At 45.6% G+C, this 22470-nt stretch overlaps 8 protein-coding genes across 8 annotated transcripts; 3 read left to right on the forward strand and 5 right to left on the reverse strand.

The window, feature by feature from the left end:
* Positions 1-2637: 2637 nt before the first annotated feature.
* On the reverse strand, positions 2638-4833 carry LAJ45_05562 (uncharacterized protein; the record flags this gene model as incomplete). Its single annotated transcript, XM_046115133.1, has 6 exons — positions 2638-2790; positions 2849-3197; positions 3252-3614; positions 3674-4284; positions 4340-4597; positions 4687-4833. 6 exons carry the CDS (start codon positions 4831-4833, stop codon positions 2638-2640), a joined length of 1881 nt encoding a protein of 626 aa, XP_045971655.1.
* Positions 4834-8421: 3588 nt separating this feature from the next.
* On the reverse strand, positions 8422-12788 carry LAJ45_05563 (uncharacterized protein; the record flags this gene model as incomplete). Its single annotated transcript, XM_046115134.1, has 8 exons — positions 8422-8692; positions 8748-9154; positions 9210-9389; positions 9452-9755; positions 9813-10097; positions 10154-11113; positions 11162-11277; positions 11340-12788. The coding sequence occupies 8 exons, from the start codon at positions 12786-12788 to the stop codon at positions 8422-8424; spliced, it is 3972 nt and encodes a 1323-aa protein (XP_045971656.1).
* Positions 12789-13157: 369 nt separating this feature from the next.
* On the forward strand, positions 13158-14507 carry LAJ45_05564 (uncharacterized protein; the record flags this gene model as incomplete). Its single annotated transcript, XM_046115135.1, has 7 exons — positions 13158-13220; positions 13269-13303; positions 13858-14017; positions 14094-14104; positions 14166-14210; positions 14338-14405; positions 14482-14507. The coding sequence occupies 7 exons, from the start codon at positions 13158-13160 to the stop codon at positions 14505-14507; spliced, it is 408 nt and encodes a 135-aa protein (XP_045971657.1).
* A 157-nt stretch (positions 14508-14664) lies between these two features.
* On the reverse strand, positions 14665-15420 carry LAJ45_05565 (uncharacterized protein; the record flags this gene model as incomplete). The annotated part of the gene is made up of 2 exons (XM_046115136.1): positions 14665-15012; positions 15061-15420. 2 exons carry the CDS (start codon positions 15418-15420, stop codon positions 14665-14667), a joined length of 708 nt encoding a protein of 235 aa, XP_045971658.1.
* A 453-nt stretch (positions 15421-15873) lies between these two features.
* On the forward strand, positions 15874-17119 carry LAJ45_05566 (uncharacterized protein; the record flags this gene model as incomplete). The annotated part of the gene is made up of 5 exons (XM_046115137.1): positions 15874-15892; positions 15984-16383; positions 16436-16619; positions 16667-16817; positions 16887-17119. 5 exons carry the CDS (start codon positions 15874-15876, stop codon positions 17117-17119), a joined length of 987 nt encoding a protein of 328 aa, XP_045971659.1.
* A 151-nt stretch (positions 17120-17270) lies between these two features.
* LAJ45_05567 (uncharacterized protein) lies at positions 17271-18467 on the reverse strand (the record flags this gene model as incomplete). The annotated part of the gene is made up of 1 exon (XM_046115138.1): positions 17271-18467. One exon carries the CDS (start codon positions 18465-18467, stop codon positions 17271-17273), a length of 1197 nt encoding a protein of 398 aa, XP_045971660.1.
* Positions 18468-19037: 570 nt separating this feature from the next.
* LAJ45_05568 (uncharacterized protein) lies at positions 19038-20217 on the forward strand (the record flags this gene model as incomplete). Its single annotated transcript, XM_046115139.1, has 4 exons — positions 19038-19080; positions 19134-19385; positions 19443-20002; positions 20077-20217. 4 exons carry the CDS (start codon positions 19038-19040, stop codon positions 20215-20217), a joined length of 996 nt encoding a protein of 331 aa, XP_045971661.1.
* A 606-nt stretch (positions 20218-20823) lies between these two features.
* LAJ45_05569 (uncharacterized protein) lies at positions 20824-22358 on the reverse strand (the record flags this gene model as incomplete). The annotated part of the gene is made up of 6 exons (XM_046115140.1): positions 20824-20958; positions 21024-21125; positions 21185-21376; positions 21450-21900; positions 21956-21963; positions 22026-22358. The coding sequence occupies 6 exons, from the start codon at positions 22356-22358 to the stop codon at positions 20824-20826; spliced, it is 1221 nt and encodes a 406-aa protein (XP_045971662.1).
* Between the last annotated feature and the right edge of the window lie 112 nt (positions 22359-22470).

The following is a 22470-nucleotide window of genomic DNA, read 5'->3' on the forward strand; positions in this document are numbered from 1 at the left end:
AGCTTAATAACACTTCCTTGATACTCCTAGTAGCCTCATCCCTTATCAACGTGCATTTATCCACAATGGATATTATGTAGAAAATCTTTACACAGGTCTACATATATATAAAATACAATAAAGTGTTAATTCCTATTGCACAATTCTATTGCGTATAATCACACAAGAATCCGTGTCTCCCGGATCCCACCCACCAATTTCATAACAAAATACTGTGTAAATGGTTTCTGGATATTTACAGCGGTGGGTAATAAGTCATCGGACGACCTAGCCACAATTTTGCCTGCAAACGCGTATTTTGGTGGCGTTCCGTCTAATGACTTATTACCCACCGCTGTACAAGGGAAATCCTTTACTAGCGGCAATGATTGCACTATATAATGCTTATAGAGCATATAATACACAGGGGTTTGCATGCAATCAATAAAAGCAGCACAGGGGTGTGGTGGAGTAATCCCATGTGCAGCGAGTGATATCTGGTGCGGATTGGCGAGGTGCATGATTTGGGGTGGATAAGAGCGCCCATGTCCATGATCGGGGAAGGACTTTCCCGACATGGGGACTATAGCGGTGGGTATGATCCACGTTGAGAAGAGCTTGGATTGTATGGAGGAATCTCATATGGTTTAAGGGTGTGTTAGGTCCTTAAAAGCACTGCTTGGGGGTCGTCGGTATTCTAAACGATATGTGGTTCTGTTATCGAAAACTAATTATTGGAGGTACCTGCATTATTTGTATATGTGACTTGATAGAATCCTTGGGTTTGTCGAGCTTTCAAAATAGTGCTCCACTGAGCTCTGACTACTCGTAACTTCATAGCGTTTCCGAACATGACCAATATTGCATGACATACAAAAAGGTGGATTTGGCGCTTTTTTGTATGGTATGCAATATTGGTCGTGTTCGGAAACGTCATGAATTTACGAGTACATGTATTGAGTGTTGGACTTGTCCGAGCCTAGAGCTTGAGCTAGCTTGGCTTATGTCCACTCCCACACGATAACGGAAGTGTCTATCGGCCTCGATGTAGACCTCGCTCAAAATGGGATCCCGTTATAGCTGCAAGCGGCCAAGTCAAGGTCATCGTTCGAAGCATCCAGTAGGATAGGACACGTACTGATCTCGACTAGGAAAACCTCATCTTAGTATGCCCAGTGAAGCTCTGCAGTGTGTTTTTGTAGCCACGCCTGTTTGATGCGCCATTCTGATTGCGCGTTTCAAAAGTCGACTTGATGCATCATAGATTATCACTCAGTCATTCCATGTTCGCACAGCAGGTAATATCGATAAGGCTCCGTACCACACGTGTAGCTATCCCCAACCCTGAGTATTACCACTATCCATCTACATACAGGTAGCACATAACAGTATCTTATCTCCCGGACTTGGGTTCCATTTAAAACGCGCCCAATATACATACACCTGAACTTAGACTTCCACAAAAAAATAGGAATTGAAAAAAAGCCTGGAAGCGGGACCCGACACAGAGCGGAAAGGCACATGCACGGGATACATACATACCATGTGTACTCTAGGTATGTACCTACATGTACCCATTTAGAGTGGTGGTAAATGCGGGGGTCTGTTTATCGTTCGCATCAGGATTTGATCTGAGACTAGGATTACACACATGTATCCTTTCCCTCATCGCCCCCTTTCCCCATGTACTACACTATTTTGCGATCCCCGGGAAGAGGATAGGTGCATTTCCTTGCTCTATTTCTCGCCGGCGGATGAGATCCGGCGAGCCGGGAGAAGGTGCATGTCTAGCATTCTTACTAGTTCCACATTAGGCAGAATTTAAAAAAAAAACTAAGGGGGTTTCTAGATTATTAATTCTAGAATTTGGGGTGTATGGTAAGTAACCTGAAAAAATGTATTTTAATTTTTTTCCTTATGTCTACACTACAATTGAAGCGTCTTCCCGATCTTCCCTTTCCCTTGAATTGCTGGGCATAGCTTTAGTAACTATACCCACACAACTCCGAATATTTGACATACATCTTCATGCGTTCGATCCCCTTAGACATCCCCCTCCCACCATCATTTCCCCATTCACCGGCCAATAAATAGATATAGAAAAATGAATGACTGACTAGAAAAAGTGTTTAAGCGGTATAAAGCGGTTTCAACAGTAAAAAAAAAAAAAAGAGAAAGACTCGACGACAAAGTAGTTTCCATACAAGAAGATAGTCCACAGGCCATAACAAAAGTTTAGAATAACAAGAGGAGGAAAGAGTAACTAACGTTAAGACAACTAACAAATTTATTTTTCCCGGCTCCAGACTGTACTGACCAACTGATGAAAGAGGTCTCAAAGCACAATACAATCAATCAATCAATCACTCGAACACCCGCCCATGAATTCGAACAATAAAATAAAGAAAATAAAACCCCTCCAATCCATGATGATCCCGCGTGAGTATCCCATCCACTTCACACTTTGTCCAAAATAATAAAAGAGATGAAATAACCCCGTATTCGAACAATCCAAAGCAAAATAAAAGAAGGAAAAGATAAAAACAATTGACGCCCCACCCGTCTTTCCAATCAAAATATTAGAGGGAAGAAATAAGAAACCTAAGGGAATAATAAAAAATCATTTATACTTATCAGCCCCGGATTGTTTCTGGTTTATTATGATTCCATCTCCGAGCAGAGAACGCCGTCGTCGTCCATGGTTGCGTCGTCGTTTTCGTGTTCAAACACTCCAGATGATTCTTCCGATGCAGCGCTCGAGGCCCGGTAGTATTCACTCAGTGCTTCGGGTGGTGGTGAAAATGAAAATACCTGAGTTCAACGTTAGTATATGTACTCAAAGAAAGGAAAGGGCAGAGTCAAATCTTACCTCCATTATCGTCCTGCTAGACCTTAAAGCTAAAATAACAGCTTTCTCCTCTTCAAAAGCAACCCTCCAGACCGCATCCGCAGGGTTCGATAGCTCCCGAACTAGTTGGCCAGACCTCAGATCCCAAATCTTAACCCTACCATCGCTTCCCCCGCTAACGATCCTTGTTTCATCGAACTGTAACGAGGTGACGCTATTATCATGGGCGGCAAGCCTATGCACACAGGCATATTTATCCAGACTCCAAACACGGACCGATCCATCAGATCCTCCGGTAACAAGAGTGTTTCCGCGCATCTGGAGCTGCCCTACAAGTGATGTATGGCCCTGAAGAACAGCAAGGCAATTTCTAATGCAGGTTAGATTTGAAGACAATATTTTAACCAAGAGAATAAATAATTACCCAGTCGCGGGGTCCCATATCCGAACGGAGGTATCAAGTGATCCAGTGGCAATCCTGTTTCCGTCAAAGGCAATGGCATAAATTTGGCTAAGATGTCCTGTCAATGTTCGAAGACAAGTGCCTTGTGAGATACTCCAGACTTTAGCAGTTGTATCATAACTACCGCTCACAACCAAGTCTCCGTGAATTTCCAAGCAACGGACGCTTGCTTGATGTCCAACAAGGACATTCAAGCAAACACCCTTCTCGATATCCCAAATTCTCAAAGTTGTGTCCCTGGACCCAGAGATGGCCGTCTTGTGGTCACTCATTTTTAGGCACCTGACAGTTGAAGTGTGACCTCGCAAAATCGCTTTGCATTCTCTGACAAATTTATTAGTCTGGCCCAGCGTCATGTGCATAACAGGGATTCTTGTTCTTACCCCTTCTCCATATCCCACACTCTAACGTCCCTGTCGCAACCGCCGCTGACCAATGTGTTACCCCAAGGAACCATAGCCCAAACTCCCATCACATGCCCAGTCAGGGTCCTCAAAATTTTACCATCTGCATCAAAAACATGTATCTTGGCATTATCCAAGGCGATGACGATGTAATCGGGAGTAAGGTGAAGAGATGTAACAACACCCTGATCAGGCGTGATGTGCCTTGCAATCGCATTCCCTCCAGTCCTCCACGCAGTCTCGACCATGTATCTTTGCTTGAAATGGGACTTGTATGAGGTAGCTTTTGGCCTTCTCCTTTTCGAGCGAGTAAACTGGGGTGAAATCTCTGAGGTAAATCCAGAAGGTGATGATACCGGGTTTGAAAATCCTGTATCCTTGGGGGAGATCGGGTTAGTGGTACTAAAGAGTGATGGATCATGATGCGAATGATGCATCGAGCCGTAAGCTGCTGTCCCACTTAGGCGCCTGTAACTATGCTTTTCACAAAGCTTTTTCCAAGTAAGGTCGTCACTCAAAAGCCCGTGCCAGTGCTTTGACACCTGCGAGGCTCGGGCCAAAGTTTTCGGGTCATCAATAAATGAAATTACCTATAGGATATCAATATATGCTTAGGATTATTCGAGTAGGTACGGAAACTCATACCCTAAGACAAAGCTCATTCGGTAACGACTTGAAAGGATCCTTCTTAAGTCGCGGGGACACGTAGTTCAGCACGAAGCTCAATTGTTGCGAGTCGCAAAGATTTAGGATCTCAGCTAGAAAGCGCTGACGCTCTTGTGAATCTAATCTGCTGAAGTGAGGTCTAACATCCTTGAGGATAGCATCCTCGTTCTCGTTCGCCGTGGACCACGTAGGTAACCGATGGAGCTGGGGTGTAGGAGAGGGTGCAGGGGTTGGGGGCTAGCCGGTGCAGAGGGGAGAAGGTTCTGAAGAGGGGAAACTATAGGTCTTGTTGGAGTCGGTAAAGGTCGTGGATGCGAGTGGGTAACAGCCTCCGGCCTCCTGTTGAGGCCGGACAAACGACCTGGACGCATATTGATAGTCGGGATATTACTTCCATCCACCTCACCATTATCTGAATCAGACGTTCGCCGAACGCCAAAGCCGAGAGATCTCCTGTAATCACCCCCTTCCATTTCTGTGGCCGCTGATAAACTCAGAATATATCCAATCCTAACTGATATCTTTCAACAATCTTTTTTCTTTTTCTCTCTTTTCTCGCGTTTTTCTGTTGTATTTCAAACTGGTCTTCCAGGTGGTGGCGGCAAGAATGTTAATTCCGACAATGTTGTTTCGCCGAATTTGCAATGGGAACGACGAAGGGTTGTTAGATGAGTAAATAGAATATGGGTATTTATTTCGCTTGTGGGGGATGGCGATAAGAACTCAACAGTCGCGGATGCGAAAAGCGACAGACGATGAACTCGAGAGACAGATGGACTCGATGAGCGAGCGGGTGCAGATGGGGAGTACTTAAGGGGAACAGTGGGGTGTGGATGGGCGGTGGATGGCTAGCTGGCTGGCTGGCTGGATTGGGTGTGGATGGAAGGATGAATAGTTGGATGGGTGGTAGTAGACGATGCAGCAGGATCTAGGCAAGTTTCGATGGCGAGCGGCAGAAGAGGGGAATAGACGAAGGAAGAGCAGAACAAAGGTCAGAGGAAAGAAAAGGGCGGCGCAACTAGCAGCGGCAGCACAAAGGCACCAGACCAGGGAGAGGGCAAGGGCGGTAGGGCAGCAGACCGGTAATCAGCGTTTACTGGCTGGCGGGGTCTGCGGATGTACCTGCTGGAACAACTGGAAGTGTTGTGATAAGTAGACGATGAATACCCCAAGATCTCTCTTTCTATCTTGTGCTGAAGGTATTTGGTCTTGTATGGTATCGACGTATATACATACACCTTTGGGAGGGGAACGTGGAAGCTTGCAGAAATGAACCTGGGCAGAATGATGAAGAACCCCAGCACAAAAAAGTGAGAGAAAAAGAAAAGAAAACTGTATTTTTAAGATAAAAAAAGGGGAGGGGAGAGCGGGGAGATATCGACCGGTCTTGGGGGGGTGTCTGAGATGCTGTGAAGGCGTGTGTGGGGCGGTGGATGATTTCCCTCGGTCTTTAACAAGGCACAAATTGTACCTATCGATAAAATACGTAGAGCCAGTAGCTGCAATATTTGAAGTTTATTTGATAGAAAGCAATGAAGTGGTCTGATGTGATACTACAAGAAATAAACTGCACACACAAGAAGTAGTGAATAAAATAAAAGGGGAAAAAAGGAAATATACTGTGACGAGATCAAGCAAGCAAGCTGACGATGGTGGGAGGGGTGGATTGCCACTGATTGAAGAGAGCATTTTGTCGCGGCTGATATTGGGCACCTCACACAGCAAGGGGTCGTTTTGCTTCCTACACCACTCCTGTTCCGACAGTAGGGGCTTGGAACCACCCACTCACCATTTACATCCTCATTAGTGATTTGACTTCATCCCAAAGCTCTGGTTCTTGAGCTTACCACTACCTGTGCTCCTTTGTACAGCCACTTTGGGGACTGGCGTTGAGAGCGAGATTGTGCACGTTATCTCCTAAAGGTTATGTAGAGTACTTATTCTAGGCACGTAAGTACGAACGTTTGAACATAGCATTGTATTTTTTCAGAATTGACGCAGCGCCAGCGGAGAATGAGATAATGTGGGGCATATTCGATTTTCTTTTGATTAAAACGAACTCCTCGGCCCCCGCTTCACACGTTCTTCAAGAGACCAAATATGATAGGTTTGCATATTCCGGTCACTTGGACATTGACATGCCCGGAGGTAAATGTACCTAATGAACCTACATATAAGTACATACAGCTGTTTATTTAACCGATAAACACGCACTCAAGCCCTATCGAGAATTAGTCCTAGCTTATTACAGACAAAGAAGATCTCGAAATCCATAGAGAATAATAATTGCCGTGAGCTAGAAACCACAACCACCGAGGCCACCCGAAACATCCCTACACGCTTAAGCTCAACGGAGAAGTGTAAACAAAATTGCACGCCACACCGTTTCCTCAACCGCCATATCTTCATGGCTCTTACCTGCCCTACAAACAAGCCAAGCCCAAGCAATAGCTCTTGAGAACTAGGCACTGTAAATAAAGCTTCAGCCTCAAGCGAATCCAGTTATCGAGCTGCAGGTACGTTAACTAGTTGGTTAATTAGTCCATGACCTTATCCCGGTTTTAGTTTAACTTCAGGAGCGAATAGCACCGAGTAGTTAAAACTCGACCCTATCCTTGTGCAGATCTTCTGAGAATGGCTGACATGAGGTTCAGAAAATGTTATTCTTGTGCTCTCCGACCCATCCATCCCCGGCAACGAAAGGTTTTTATTCTTAGGCTACTGCTGCTGCAAACCGACGGCTCAGTCGGAACCGGTGCTCTTTTAAAATAAAAATAGTCGACAACCAGGTGACGAAAAAAAAAAAAAAAATAGGACAAAAGTCAATAAGGATGCAGAGGTTCTTCTCACGCATAGAAGTTATGGACAAAGACCAGATGAAAACGTATGTAGGTACATGTAGTCTACATACATGTAGGTGCTACGTGGGCACTACCTAGTACAATACTCCAGGTAGCAACGGGAGCCTTATAACCTGCATCCTCAAACTTTAAAGAGACGAGAGCCCTGTGACTCGCAAAAGAAGATAGGCAACGAAGCTAATGGGTCTGGCGGGGTACATAGGGTCTTGGTTTGGTGGGGCATGCAAAGTAAGGGCCCGAACTTATCATGATAAGCGTCATAAGGCTGTATTGGAATAGTCACTCAGGCATAAGAGGTGTCTTCTGCCTCAAACGTCAAGTAGCACGGATATTGCGAACACTTCACATGTCCGGGTCACCAGTAAAGGGAAGAGCCTTCCAGGATCCTCATGATAGAGTCACTTTCGGTAGCAGAAATATCACACCTGTAGAATAAATCTCTTGAGTGAGTTGCCCAGAATCTGTGCTCTTAGGTTCCAGGAATAACCACACTCGTGCTTACGTTCCGTGCCTTTCACCAACGCCTTTTCTCCCCTGAACAGCCCCATTACGGCAGAATAGCTCCATCGAACTGAACATAGATCACTCGCCGTAGATGTAATGGCTTTCCCGCAGATCAGAGCTCGAGGCCGATTTGAAGATCTGCTATAAAGGTCTTTCCTAGCCTGGTGTAATAACTAGTATGTTTATATTACACGTTGGCAAAGGGTAAAAATAATAAAAGGTAATAAATTGACAGCCATTTTCAAAAGTGGACGTGAACCCCCAAAGATCCCGGAACAGAACCACCTACGTAACAGCACTGGTTACTCAGTAGCCCCGTGCTCGACAGACAACGGATGGAAAGAGAGTGAGAGAGAGAAATCCTTTTTTGCTTTCCGCTAAACACAAACCGCAAAGGGGGGGGGGGGGGGGGCGCAAGTTACACAGCGCCAATAAAAAGTATCACAGAAGAGGAGGAAATAGGTAAGAAACACTACAGAGAAGAGGTAGAGGTAGGTAATATAAAAATGAAAAGATACAAAAGTGACCAGACCACAGAACAAAAAGCTACAATACGGCAAGAAACTAATAAAAACTAAGTATAAACGACAGCTTAAGATTTTTTGAACTGCCTTACAGCTACAACTATCCTTTATTGAGCAGTCCTGCGACGATCCCCCAAATTTCAAAACAAAACATTAAGTTTCATTATCATCACTAGCGAAGCGGCCGATCCTCTGGCCTCACGCTCTTCATCTCTCCGTATTTCCCTCTTTCCTTCGTGGTATCGTATGCCTGAATTACCCTTGATTGACCCTCGTCGGCCTGCGAGAACGCATATCCGCGCTGTTTTCGCATCCGTTGTACTTGTCGTACTTTGCGGATAGCCTTTTGGAACTGTTCCATACGTGGTCTGTAATCTTGAATATTGTATTTCTGAATCTCTTGGATATGGTGGTATGTTTGTGGATAGTACATCCGTTTTGCACTGTTTCCTCTTATGTTAGCGTAGGATAATTGAAAATCAAAGAAGAGAAGCTTACTATTTCCAGGCGAAATCCCTAGTTAAACACAGGGCCGGAAGAATAATAACCATAGCCCAGAAGACCGGGGATGTAATTAGTTTTGCCAGAATACCTTGATACTCTGTTGAGAAACCAAGCATCGGGGCGACTGTCGCATAGGCGGGCATGAAGCCCATCCAAATGAGCATAGACCCAGGAATCGCCATCACGGTATATTTTGTCCAGAGATTTGTGACTAAAGCAGCTTTTCCGAGCACGGTTGCAAGAACTGCAGTGTATAATGCCGTACCCCAAAGCCAATGCCCAGCAGTCTGGCCATCACCCATAGGAAGATCGTAAAGGAAGATCAATTCAGAGAAGATGTAGAGGATAAGGGAATGATAGAAACCGTTGACCAACCAAGCCCAGAAGCTACTTGTTTTGAACTACACATCTAATCAGCACACTAGACCATTTCTTATCATCTAAATTCCAACTTACAAATTGCCCTTTTTGCCCAAGTTGATACAACTGCGGGTACCGATCCAATAATCTAGCACTTATGAATTGATCGAAGATACCCATTACCAATGGCGGCAACACTGTGAAAAACACGTTATAGAAAGATAAAGTCCACGACTCGTAGATAACCTGTCCAGAAAATGCATTTTGAAACGAAAACTACCCACCCAACTATAGTCAGTTCTAGCCTCCATGTTGTACGATTTCTTCCTTTGACTTACCCAAAATTGTGTCATGTAAAGCGTAATATTCTTATAGAAAGAATACAAGATAACCTTACTAATCCTCTGATAACTCCAAGCTCCATGAACAAGTAATAGTTTCCTTAGGAACCTAAATTGGCCAATTGCAACATCTGCGCTGCGAGCTGCTTGAAGACCTTCTACACCACTGATACCAACACCAACATGGGCAGCCTGGATCATAGAGACGTCATTTGCGCCATCGCCGATTGCAAGCAGGATAGCCTTCAGATGGCGTTTTACGAGCTTAACAACAAGAGCCTTTTGGAGAGGGGACACGCGACTAAACCAATAATTAAAATAACCCCGAGAATATGGTTGGGTAGAGGCTTCTACTCACCAACAGATGACAGCCTTACACATAACCGCCAAATCGAGGAAAACCTTTTCAAGTTCCCGTTCAAGTGCAAAAGTGAGAGAGCGACCATCGATAACTAGTGCCAACGCTTCTAGCTCACCGCCGGCATCCTTTTGCGATTTAACAGCATTTAGCTTCTTCGTCAAAGAGTCTCGCGTGTCCTGCATGTTGTCCTCATTGACGATTATCAATGTCATATCCTCGCTAATAAGCTTACAACTCATTCCAATATTGATAGCAGTCTCCTGTCGGTCACCAGTCAAGACCCTGCACAAAAAAAATAGTCAGCTTCATCCTTCAGTTATTAGTCTAAGATTTCATACCAAATTTTGATTCCAGCGGTTTGAAGGGTATGAATAGTATCAGGTACACCATCCTGTAACTTATCCTCAATAGCCGTGGCACCTAATAGGTAAAGGTCTTTTTCGATAAGCTCCGCAGCTTTATCAAGTTCATCTCCTCGATTGTTGATTGTTGTGGCAGCTTTATCGTAGATTGCGCTCCATTGGCGATATTCTTCATCTGGAATTTCCCTCATTGCCAAACAAAGCGTTCTAAGACCTTCAGTAGCATAATCTTCAAGATGTTGGAGTGTAACCTCAACCATTGGGTTGTCCTTGTGCAGTCTTTCCATGATGACCGTATCAGCACCTTTGCAGTAGATCCGAATCTTCCCATCAGGGCAACGAAGAACCGTTGACATGCGCTTCCGAGTAGAGTTGAACTCGCAGATATTAAGCATCTCATACTCGTATTCCTTGCCGCCGACCATGATCGCAACAGAACGAGGTTTTCGTGCAATGAACTGATATCCTAGCTGAACAGCGCCCTCAACCAATGCACCTTCGTCGGGAGACGCGGCCTGATACTTGATTTCGTTGGGCTTATCTTCCTTTCTCTCCGGAATGACAGTGTGGCAGGTTGCAAGGAGCGCGAGAAAATGATGCATGACTTCACGACTCGAGTGAGTCTTTAGATTCTCAGCAAGCCTAGCAAAATCGTGAATTCCAACTTCAACGCCATCTTGAACTGTGGCACGACGGTCTTCCGGGACCTCGTCGGCATAACAAATACCCCCGATTGAACATTGCTTGAATTCCATCATATTGCAAGTAAGGGTTCCAGTTTTGTCAGAGAAGATGTATTCGATTTGGCCAAGTTCTTCAACTAAACTTGAGGTGCGGCATACGGCGGGGGTGTCGGTTTCAGCATAGTAGATGTCGAGATCAGAGTTTATCAGGAAGGCATGGTAGTATTTGACGACTTCAACTGTGACGAACAAACTACAAGATCATCAGTTGAGTCTCGGGAGTATGATATTAGGGATTTACCTGATAGGGACTAAATTAGAGTATAGGACCCAATACGTGAGGATATCGGCGAAGAATTGTTTTACTCTGTTGTTGTTTTCAAGATATAGATAAGACATTGTTGAGCTCGCAGTAGACTGCCAGAGACCCTTAGCCTCCACACCCAAATGAAAGGGGTATTGAATCCTCCACAACTCACCTGTTTGATAACATCACCAGTAGAAGAAACTAAAGAAAGTATCAAAAGAATAGAAACCAGCATAATAATCTGAACGTTTAATGTTCTCTCCACAGCCGTTCTCTTAATTGGTGTAGCAGTCGCGTTCCTCATAAGCTTCGTTTCATGACCCGTGAACACAACAACCCCATGAACCCATGGTGTGTTTCTCAATGTAGCTCCTCTGAGCAGCAATTGTTCAGGACTTAAAGGGAGTTCCTTCTCACCACCTCCAACATCAATGGTGAGTGTTGCTTCATAGGTGTATAAACTAGAATTAGGTTGTTCAGACCTGATTCTTCCTGACAGTCTACTCAAATCGCCTGGAGACACAAAACCAGCAGTTTCCGGGATTGCTTGCTTAATTTTCAAGTTAGTTTCACCGTCGAGATTGGCAGTTTCGATATAACACAATCCTTCGGGCTCGGAGGAGGCCATGAGTACTAAATCTGCTGGGAATGGCTCTTCAGACTCCACTCGAACGATATCTCCCACACGGACGTTGATCCAGCGCTGGGTTTCAAACGTCGTTCCTATTAAAACTCTAGCTTTCGAGCGATTCAGTTCTGTATCCTGAGTTTTACGTTTCCAATCTTCAATCAGCTCCTTTCCCGCTGACACTATAAGCACAACAATCAGTGGCCCAATAGTCGTATATCTATTCGTTGGAGAAATGTTTGGAATTTGCTGTAATCCGGCAGTGAATAAGAAGAACAAGTTTGCATACTTGCTAAACTGTTCGTAAAGAAACTTTGGAATAAATGTAGCAATATTGTACTTTGCAGTTGAAACGTGGTTGTCGACGTATTTGTTGACTGCATTTGCAGGAGGATTATTGAGATGAATAACCCTAGGCCCGAGTGTCGATGGATCTACTTTCTTCCTCCCAAACCCAAATGTGAACTTGCTTCCGCTATTCCGTCTCTTTCTTGTACTTGGAGCTCCACCCGGAGCTGGCGAACTGCCAATAGGCGTAGCCTCCGTTAACGGCAGATCCATCTCACTGTACTCCTGGTTCATTCCAAAGGCGCTCTTGACCCTTCCGACCACTCCTCCGTACGCGCTCTGCCGATTTGCACCCCCGACATCACTATGGTCGTCAGTCGCACTCGCATATTGATATCCACTTGCCGGACGGCTCCCACTATCGTGACCCAAATCGTCGGCTTCATCATAGTAAGGCTGATAGTGACCCAACTCCCTGGTCTGGCTATATGTTCTTGTAGCAGGACTCAGCTGACTAGCAACGGATTGCGAGTACACCGCCGAAGATCCCGCCGTATTCCCATTTACAAAATCGTCGTACGAGACCGAAGGTCGCGACTGATATTCAACATTTGTGTCGATTGCTGGCCGACCTGGGTTGCCATAATTACGACCGTGATCGTCTAGATCAAGAAGCAGGTCGTTATTGCTCGAACTACCCGCCATCTAATGGCGTTTTTGCCCCGGACGAACCGTGCGAGAAGGATGATGTAAGGTGGGGTATTTGGTGTATTTGTATAGTTAAGGTGGTTTGTGAATTGCGGATCGCTTGATGCTGCACAAAGGGAAAGGGTACAGAGGGGAGATGGTTGGTGTGTCGGAGGCGCAGGAAGCTGGGACGCTGTTTTGGGGTGTACTAATTTAGTAGCAGATTTCAGTTGATGAGGACGTAGGGTTGAGGGTGAATCTCATCGCAGGGCAACTTTTTTCTGGGGTGAGACGTTGGTGACAGCGGCGAAGGGATGATGACGAGGTGATTGAGGGATGCCTTTTGAAACTTAGGAAGAACAGCTAAAATAATGGTAAAGTGGATAAATGTCAAGACAGAGCGATAGGGGGAAGGGTGATATTGTGGACTGGGGGCTGATGGTGAAGGAGGTAGGTAGTCGCAGAGAATTGGAAATGGAAGTCTCTAAGAAGATGCAGAGGCTGTTACTCGTTGCTGCTTATTCCTGGATGCGGTTTGACGGGAGAGTCTAATAAACTTGTAAGAGCATGTAGGTTTGAATTGTCTGTCTGTGTGCGCCACGGTGAAGCTCTCTTTCAGCTCTGACCTTTCTTGCTTTTTCTAGCCTAAGGGGCCTTCGCTTTTCTCTCAAGAACCGTGCTCTATCTCATATCATACCTATCGTGATAGAAACCTAGATAGAACACGCATCCTACCTTGGTAGACATCTGTTTCTTATTTCTCATCAGCTCGCCCTATTCTATCAAATCATAAATTCCCTCGAACCTGCACCGCTGCTCTGCATAGTCCGTTTGGGACTGATTGTGGCTGAGGCAGCGAGCCGCTTGTCTATTTTTGGTCCGCTGACAGCAGACACAACGCAGTGCCCACCTGCGCATAGGTTAATAGGCCTGCTTGTTGATCGGTATGCTGATATTATTATGAGCAGTTTTCTAAGTAAAGTAGGTATAACACCTGAGCTTTGAGGTCGATTGTTCCAAATAACAGGCCCCAAATTCCTCAGATAGCTTTTTTGAGAGCCTCAACTAATATTTGCATATGTTATAGGATCGCTACCCAGACATCGGGGTCTCGGTCACTCTGTAACGTCCAAGCCAAGAAAAAAGGGGATTGGGAATTTCACGGTCACGGGTATCCAGGCGACTTGACCCTGCATGAAACTCGAGTCAAAGCCTCAAAGGAAAATGTCATGGAGATCGCCATGGCCGTAGCCAGCAAATTATCGACATCAAATATCTAAATGACATTCATTTCATTGCCAACGACACAATTCGGCTGGATAGGTTTACGAAATGTAAGATGTCCTATGTCTTTATGTACATGTATTTTAAGTTGATTACATACGCCATCTCAAGCTCCCAAATTGCCCATGTAGTTAGTCTCTTGGCTCCTTGGCATGGGTAAGTATATAAAGCATCCCCTCACAAAATCTTCTCTTCTTTTTTTCCTTTCTTCTCCAGGCGCCAATCCTTATCGTCCTTCTCGTGTTTTCTTCCACTCGATTAGAACCATTAATAGGTTGCCTAGATCTAGGGCCATTGCCTCGCAAAATTTCGCTAACAATATCTTAAATTCATCCAAAAGATATAAGTTTGGTACGTTTAAATTTTCCCCAGTTGTAGACCGGTCCTAAAAGCGCAATTGCTAACTATATTTTCGTGGGATCTACAGATAGTAGTCTTGCGGACATACATTGATTTGCCGTACCGTACGTTACGTACCGTATTTACAAAATATATAAATAAATACAATTTATTTCAGCTCACGCCGTGACCATAATCCTCAAAAGCAAATTCTCAAATCTGCCCTTTCATTTCCTTGTTCGTGGCATTATCAGTGAAATTAATCTACCTCTTATCGTGAACTGATAGCCTTCTCGATCCTCGCTCTATGTTTCTCCCCCAACCTCTCATCTATAAAATTAATTGTGACCCCACAACCTAGCGGCGGAAGTCCGTCATCATCCCTCAGCCCTGCCCATAACCACTCCACACATTCCCTCGGAATTGTAACCTCTCCCGAGAACTCTTCCAAGAAGCGATCAAACGAATGATGGGTTTCCGAGTACCTCATGCGCTCCGAGATGATTGACGGGGTCGCCCAACACTGCACCTTCCGTAGAGCTGTCATTGCAAGTCCCGTAATCTCGGACCCATTAAGGCAATGAACGTAAAGCGGTGAATTTTTAGCCTCAAGGACCACCTATTGTAATGGTTAGTACATGGGGCATATATGTGGATTGGATCGTACAGATAAGATCTGACAGGCCTCAGTATGCCTCAACGGCGCGCCCTTCTTCCCGTCCACTTCAGGTTTGATATGCAGCATTACCACACCATTTGCTTTGCACCAATCCGCAGCCTCCCCCACTAATGGTTCCGGAGTGACAGACAGTATTGTCTTCAGGTTCAGTGACTCCAGAAACCTAAAGTTGAGATGGCGCGGGTAAGATCCACGGTAGAGCTTATTCTCCACGACCGAGAACCGCAGCGGTGGGATTACTAGATCTGAAAGGTCAGGGCCGTTGCTCTTTATCGAGGCCTTACCGAGTTTAGGCACTGTATAGAATGTGCTAGTTGCGGGGATTCTAGTATCGATAGTAACTGGCATATTGGAGTAGTGGAGAGGTTGATAAGATATATCTGTTTGGGAGATGGTCACAAATATCAGAAAAGAGTGCAGGTCATGTGAGATTATGTATTCAAATAAGGTTGACCGAATCCCATGAAAACCTTCCCCTCTGGCATAAAGCAAGGTAAATCTAACGTAAATACCTACAGATACGTATTTGCATGTTTTTAATGGAAAATAGAAATCTAAATAATATAATAGCCGGTAAATTGCCCGTAAATTGCCCGTACAGCAAGTATCTTACATGTGTATCACGTGATAGTGGGGGCAGGGGCCAAGACATACATGTAGATATATCTAGCTAGTACACCCCGCGCCAACAAACACGCAGTGGGTAGATCAGCTCCTGAGCCCGAACTACAGCTCTGAATCCAAATCTTCCTCTATATAAATTGTGCAGCACCATTCTTTTCTTAAAAAAAATACTCTAAAATGCAGTCCGGAATCACAGGTTTGAATACTGTCCCCTAGTTTCCCTTCAGGTCTACTACGTAGACCTAGACCAGAACTAGAAACCCCTAACTAACCACCTATCTCCATAGCCTCTGCCGAGCTCCTCTCGACCTTTCAAAACATTGTCTCAACTCCTTCTCTCCGGGGCCTCATAGTCTCCATCGAAAAAGAGACTCTTGTCCCGCGAGAGTTGCTCCTCTCTACTGGCAGCTTCGAATCCGACCTCTCCCAGCTCGACGCGCTCCTTAAAGACAATGAAGCTGCATATATTATTCTACGGCGCCGAGAGGACCCAGACCCAGCTCCTTTCATCTCAATTGCATACGTGCCCGATAGTGCCAATGTGCGGCAGAAGATGCTTTTCGCCAGCACAAGGAACACCTTGCTACGGGAACTGGGGACAGAAAGATTTGGAGAGAGTATTTTTGCCACGGTAAAGGAGGAGCTTACTGCAGAGGGATTCAAGAGGCATGATGCGCATGAGGCAAAGTAAAGCTCTCTTTGTAACGTTCTTCGAGTTTCGAGGAGCTAATGAGCACAGGCCTGCGCCGTTGACGGAGGAGGAAATGACGATGGCCGCTGTCAAAGAGGCCGAGTATGAAGCATCTACTAGCACCAGTGCGAGAAAATCTCACGTTAGTAGCGGGATCAAGTTTCCTGTGAGCCAGGAGGCAATTGAGGCGTTAACCAATCTCCCGGGAGGCTTCATCACCCTGGTGCAACTTGTAAGTTGTCCTTCCACCACTTATAAATGTCGGCTAACAGGGCACAGGCGATCAATAATGAAAAAGAGACTATTGAGCTCGCAAATGCTAGCTCCTCCGCCATAAATGACTTCACACACGTTATCCCTGATGACGCCCCACGTTATTCCTTCTTCCGGTTCAACCACACGCATGAAGGGCAGCAAGAATCCCCCATCGGTCTGCACTCTCACTCTCAACCCTAACTGGCTCTCCTTATTTCACCTATAATTAAACTGACAAAACCAGTCTTCATATACACCTGCCCCACCTCGTCTAAAATCCGCGAAAAAATGCTATATGCCTCTTGCCGCTCCAGCGTCGTCAACGCAGCAATCAACGAGGCGCACCTAAACATCGAGAAAAAACTTGAGGCTGCGAGCGCAACTGAGATTGGTGAGGCCCAGCTGTTGGAGGAGTTCCATCCGAAGGTGGAACAGAAGGCGAGCTTTAAAAGGCCGGCGAGACCCGGGAGGAGATAGGGTGCAGTGCCTGCGTAGTAGTTTTAGACACCCGGTAGGACTCTAGATAGGTTCAATCCGGGCAAGCGTCGCCATCGCCAGCAAAAGTGCTTAGGTTAGAGTTAAGGATCTTTGTTTTTCGTGATTCAGCGATGTACATGCCCCCATTTACTCAACAGCTCTCCAACTGCGCATCATGAACGGCCTTGCAGCTAATTACACCTTTGACTATCCTTTTAATATCCTCTATCATCCAATCAACATCAAACAGTGTCTCGATTTCTATGAGGTAGGGCTCACTGAGCATCTCAATCGCCTGATAGAGTGTCTTCACCAGTGACATCAGCCTCTCCGCAAATTCGATAATTGTTTTGTTTTTCGAGAATGGCAATCTATCGGCAATTGTAGTCAAGCCCTTGTAGCCCTTGTAGCCCTTCTTCGCACCATCGGCAAGGTTTTTGCGGCTAATCACGCCCCTAATTGCAATCTCAATGTCCTCCACCATCCAATCCACCTCAAAGTACGCCTCAATTTGTACAAGGTGCGACTCGGGGAGTACTTCGATAGCCTTACGAAGTATTCTTAAAAACCTCACCAATCGCTCTGTGAATTGGACAATCTTTCTCGGGACCGTGAGTACTGCCAGTGCTTGTGTATGTGTTTGCGTCCCCTTGTCTACCATCTCAACACGCTTGTATACCGTTTCAGAATGATGAAATGACAAGCTCTTGAGGCCCAGACCACGCTTTAGAGCCTCGTTTTTCAGTGCAGCTTCCATCCTTCTTGGCTGGACCTCTTCGGGGGTTAAATCGGGAAGCACGAAATCCGAGGGAAGGTTGGAAACCGCCGGCGGGCTCTTCTTGATCCTCCTCTTAGTTTCATTCGAATCATTCTTGGTCGTCTTCCTCTTCTTGGTTTCGTTCGAACCCGTAACAGCGCCCCTCAAGCTGCCATACCTTTTCAGCTTTTTAATATCTTGATCCTCCTCCTCCCCCTCCTCCTCTATCTTGATGTAGGCGGCAGGCATAGTGCCCTGCTTATTTCCACCTTGAAATCTCTCTGCGGCCTCCTTCCATTTCTCTCCCTCCTCGCAGTCTGCAATCAGCCTGATCTTCTTCAGTCTGGGCTCCCCCGGGCCCCCAACTGTCGCGTATAGCTCGTCAGGCTTGATCTCAAGGGGTAGCCCTGGTGAGTCGTCCACTATGTCATAAGATATATATGGTGGTAATACCAACGGACCCAATGGTGGGACCCCCGTATACGATCGGCCGGCTGCTAACTTTTTAGCAACACTTAAGTGTATCACGGATACATTTAAGGTGGGGCTGGAGCTCGATATGGAGGTGGAAGCGGCGTGGACTCGAGGCATTTGATTGCGAAGCACGTGGATTGGAGGTGGAGATAGAGGCAGACGCGGAGGTGAACGCGGCGTGGAGGTGAACGCGGTGCCTGTAGAGGCGGTGGTGGGTTGTTTACATCAGGGCAACGCGTGCTTTAAATGTCATCGTTGACCCCAACGACTTTTCCACTATACTGGCCAGAACTTTTATCGGGTCCGACTCTTTACTCTAAATCCGGCAAGTATATAGGCCGTGATTCGCGGGAGCAGTCGAAAGGAATACTGCTCCGGTGCTAGACTGCTAGTATTCCCTCCGAGCTACATGCGACGCTACTACCTACTCGGTGCATGATTAAGATCATGAGAAAGCACTCGTCTAATATATGTAATATCACCGGCCGCCGCCAAGGCGAACAACCTCGGCTCCCCATGATTCCCAGACCCTTGGGTCTTGGCCTTACAGCATCTATCACGAGCTCAGGGCTGGTTACACCTCGGGGCGACAATCAACATAAGTACTGTACTCTACCTACTTCCCCAGATTGATACCATCACGTCTGCTTTCTCGTGATTACTATATACCTCACACACGAACGAACGATGGTTTTTAGAACAGCCTTGACAGAAGCTCTTGGGATCGCTAGTAAGCTCGTCGCTACACCACCAGCTCTATAAGTTACTAACAAGTATCGTTAGTCCCGGTGGTCCAAGGGGGAATGCAATGGGTTGGCTACGCAGAGCTCGCATCGGCTGTCTCTAACGCTGGAGGGCTTGGGATATTAACGGCGCTCACTCAGCCCACGCCTGAAGATCTCCGAAAGGAGATTAATAGATGTCGAAAAATGACAACCAAGCCGTTCGCCGTTAATATCACCCTTCTACCTAGCTTGGTTCCCCCAGATTATGGCGCATACGCGCAGGTCGTTATTGATGAGGGCATTAAAATCGGTATGCCAACGGAGCTGAAACTACTATTACTGCAAGTATCTCGCTAACAAAGAATAGTCGAGACCGCGGGCAATAGCCCGGGGCCGATAATCAAGCAACTCAAGACCGCAGGAATCAAAATTCTTCATAAATGTACAACTATTCGTCACGCTCTCTCTGCGGAAAAGCTTGGGGTCGACTTCCTTTCCATTGATGGTTTCGAGTGTGCCGGCCATGTTGGCGAAACAGACATTACCAACTTTGTCCTGCTCCGACGTGCTATGCAGTCTCTTAAAACTCCATTTATTGCTTCTGGTGGATTCGCGGATGGTGAAGGTCTTGCTGGCGCGTTGGCACTGGGAGCTTGCGGGATAAATATGGGGACCCGGTTTATGTGTACCGTCGAAGCGCCAATCCACAACAACATTAAACAAGCTATCGTTGATGCGAGCGAGGATCAGACCGAGCTATTGCTCAGGAGGTGGAGAAATACTAGTCGATTGTATAAGAACAAGGTCGCAGTCGCGGCGAAGAAGATTGAGCTTGAGAGTACAACTGGAAAGTTCGAGGAGATTGCGCCGTATGTGAGTGGGAAGAGGGGAAGACAAGTGTTTATTACAGGGGATGTCGACGAGGGTGTAAGTTTCTCTCTCTGGGGGATATCGGTAGTTATATATGATGAGTGATCGATACTGACTGGTCTGGTTTTTAGGTATGGACTGCTGGTCCAGTCATGGGTCTTATTCATGACATTCCAACGTGTGAAGTCCTGTTGAAGAGGATAGAGAAGGAGGCAGAGGACTCTATCAATAGAATAAGCTCTTTGATTGTACCTTCCAAGTCTAAGCTTTAGAGCAGTCTGGGGTAGCTGTAGTTTAGTTATTTCAAGTCGCGTTTCTGCATAGGTTGTAGATTAGCCATTAGCCATTTGAACGTTTACCAAGGAAAAGAAAAGAGAAAGAAAAAATTGGAATCTCTCATCATTACGCCCCAGTGTATGGCTCCAACCAGCTATATGTATATGATCTCCCCGTTTGCGAAAGTATCTCGTGGCCCCCCTCTTTGTTATGTAGTTATAGATTACAAATGTTATGAAGGCACTTTTCGGACTAAACTACATGATTACAGTGTATTAATCTGGAGTTTCCTAATCAATATCTACCAATACCCAGTACAGCTGTACATACATACATGTATTCTTCGCCCTACCTATTCTAACTCTCTAAAAGGAAACATCGATCTGTTGGCAAAAGGTTCTGCGATTATCCCAGTACAATTACCCCCTTTCTCAAGACGCCGGGTAGCAAATACACAAATGCGGCACCTCCATCTACTCGTACAACAACCCAACATTATTATGCTAAGAAACGAAGAAACAAAAACAAGCAAAAAAAGAAGACCTCCCAAGGAAGTTCGTATCTACATCACACAACCCGAACCTGTGGAGAGGGAAGTAGAATTAATCTGCCCCGGCAAAAAGATCTACAACAACGTTGACGACGGCTACAAGGATTTCTGCTGCAATCAATACGATAACGATCCATTCCAGATGTTCTCCCTGTGAATGGGACATTTGCTCTTTGAGCATTTGGAGCTACGTCACAAATTGTTAGCCAAATAGCTACATATTGTGTAAAAATAATTAGGACGAAAGCTTACCAAGTCTCCAATCACATCTAATCGTTGATTTAAAAGCGAAACTCTTTGATTGATTTCTAGATAACTTCGTGCGGCTTGATAGACTGGGTCTAGTTGCGGTTCCTGTAACCAAACCTATCAACATATTGTTCAAATATTGAAGTAGAAGAATGTAAACTTACTGCCCACATGAGTTCTGGACTATCTAACACGCTACCTTGAAGGTTTATATTTATTCGGAGAATAAATAGTTCGCCTATATGCTTCATGATATCACGCCTACTCATATTTACTTTCCCCGTTGTAGCAACATCCTGTGGAATAGATTTTGTATCCTCGATTGTATTATCGACGAGGTCCTCAAATAGCGAGATCTGCAAAACGTGATCTATCAGTAATTATATCCTCCTGGATAAAACATTTCAACGAATGGGAAAGGAATTATACCTTCACTGACTGGGCTATAGCATGGCTGATACTGAGCTTGATCATGTAATTCCCCCCATCCTTCAGCGTGATGAAGTCGTTATAGATTCTTGGCTGGTACGAGCTTGTGACGTAAAAATTGAAGTTTTCGACCTGTACGTCGTCATCCGCCAGCTTCTCACTCTCGAATTTTGCGATGTCCTTCAAAAACCTCTGCTCCTCGCCCACTGTCATTCCCCAAATTACAACTACCCCGTATTGGTAAAGAAACACCTCGCTTGACACTACCGATTTATTCTGCTCCATCACGAAATTTAGAAGCGATCTATCGTCTCTATCGTCTTCCATAATCTCACTCTCTGTACTACCTGTATCGTCCGTTGCGCTGTTTCTTGAGTGTTGATCACTGACCAAGTCAATCAGATCATCCTCTGGGATTGTAGGTGGTTGTGGTGGTCGATCATAGTTATAGCTATATGGTGTGTATATACACTCGTCAAACTGCTTCGGATTTGTTCCCCGTGTACTCTGACGACTTTTTAAGAATTTGAGTAAGTTATCCATTTTGTAAGCATTTGCTGTCGCATAAGCTGTTACTCTGGGCAAATGTGCTCTCTCAGCTTTTCCAAGCCGCTCCGCATCTCGACGAGCTGTAGTATCTTTGATTCGCGTAACTTGAGAATACACATCGCGTCCGCTCTCCTCATCCTGGTCTGCGGGACTTGGGAGAATCTTTAACTTTTGCGAAACTTTACTTGTACGCTGGGGACCAATTTTGCTTGGTGGAGCCTGAAATGAGGATGACGGGGTTCCGTGTATTGAAGCCGAGCGACGTCGGCCCTTAATTGTAGGTGGTGATGTTTGGGTAGCAGGTGTTCGGCGGTAGTTAGCCGTTGAGGATGCGGTTTCGGTAGGAGCTGAGGTACCCATTATTGAGGGAGAAGGTTGAGGTATTACTACAGTGGCCATTGGTGTCTTTGTGAGAACCGTGGGTTTACGGGATGATTGATGTGGTGGTGGTGGGTTGTTTTAAAGTTTAAAA

Source organism: Morchella importuna (assembly GCF_003444635.1).
Source record: "Morchella importuna strain M04M26 chromosome Unknown Morimp01GS015, whole genome shotgun sequence".
NCBI lineage: Eukaryota > Fungi > Ascomycota > Pezizomycetes > Pezizales > Morchellaceae > Morchella > Morchella importuna.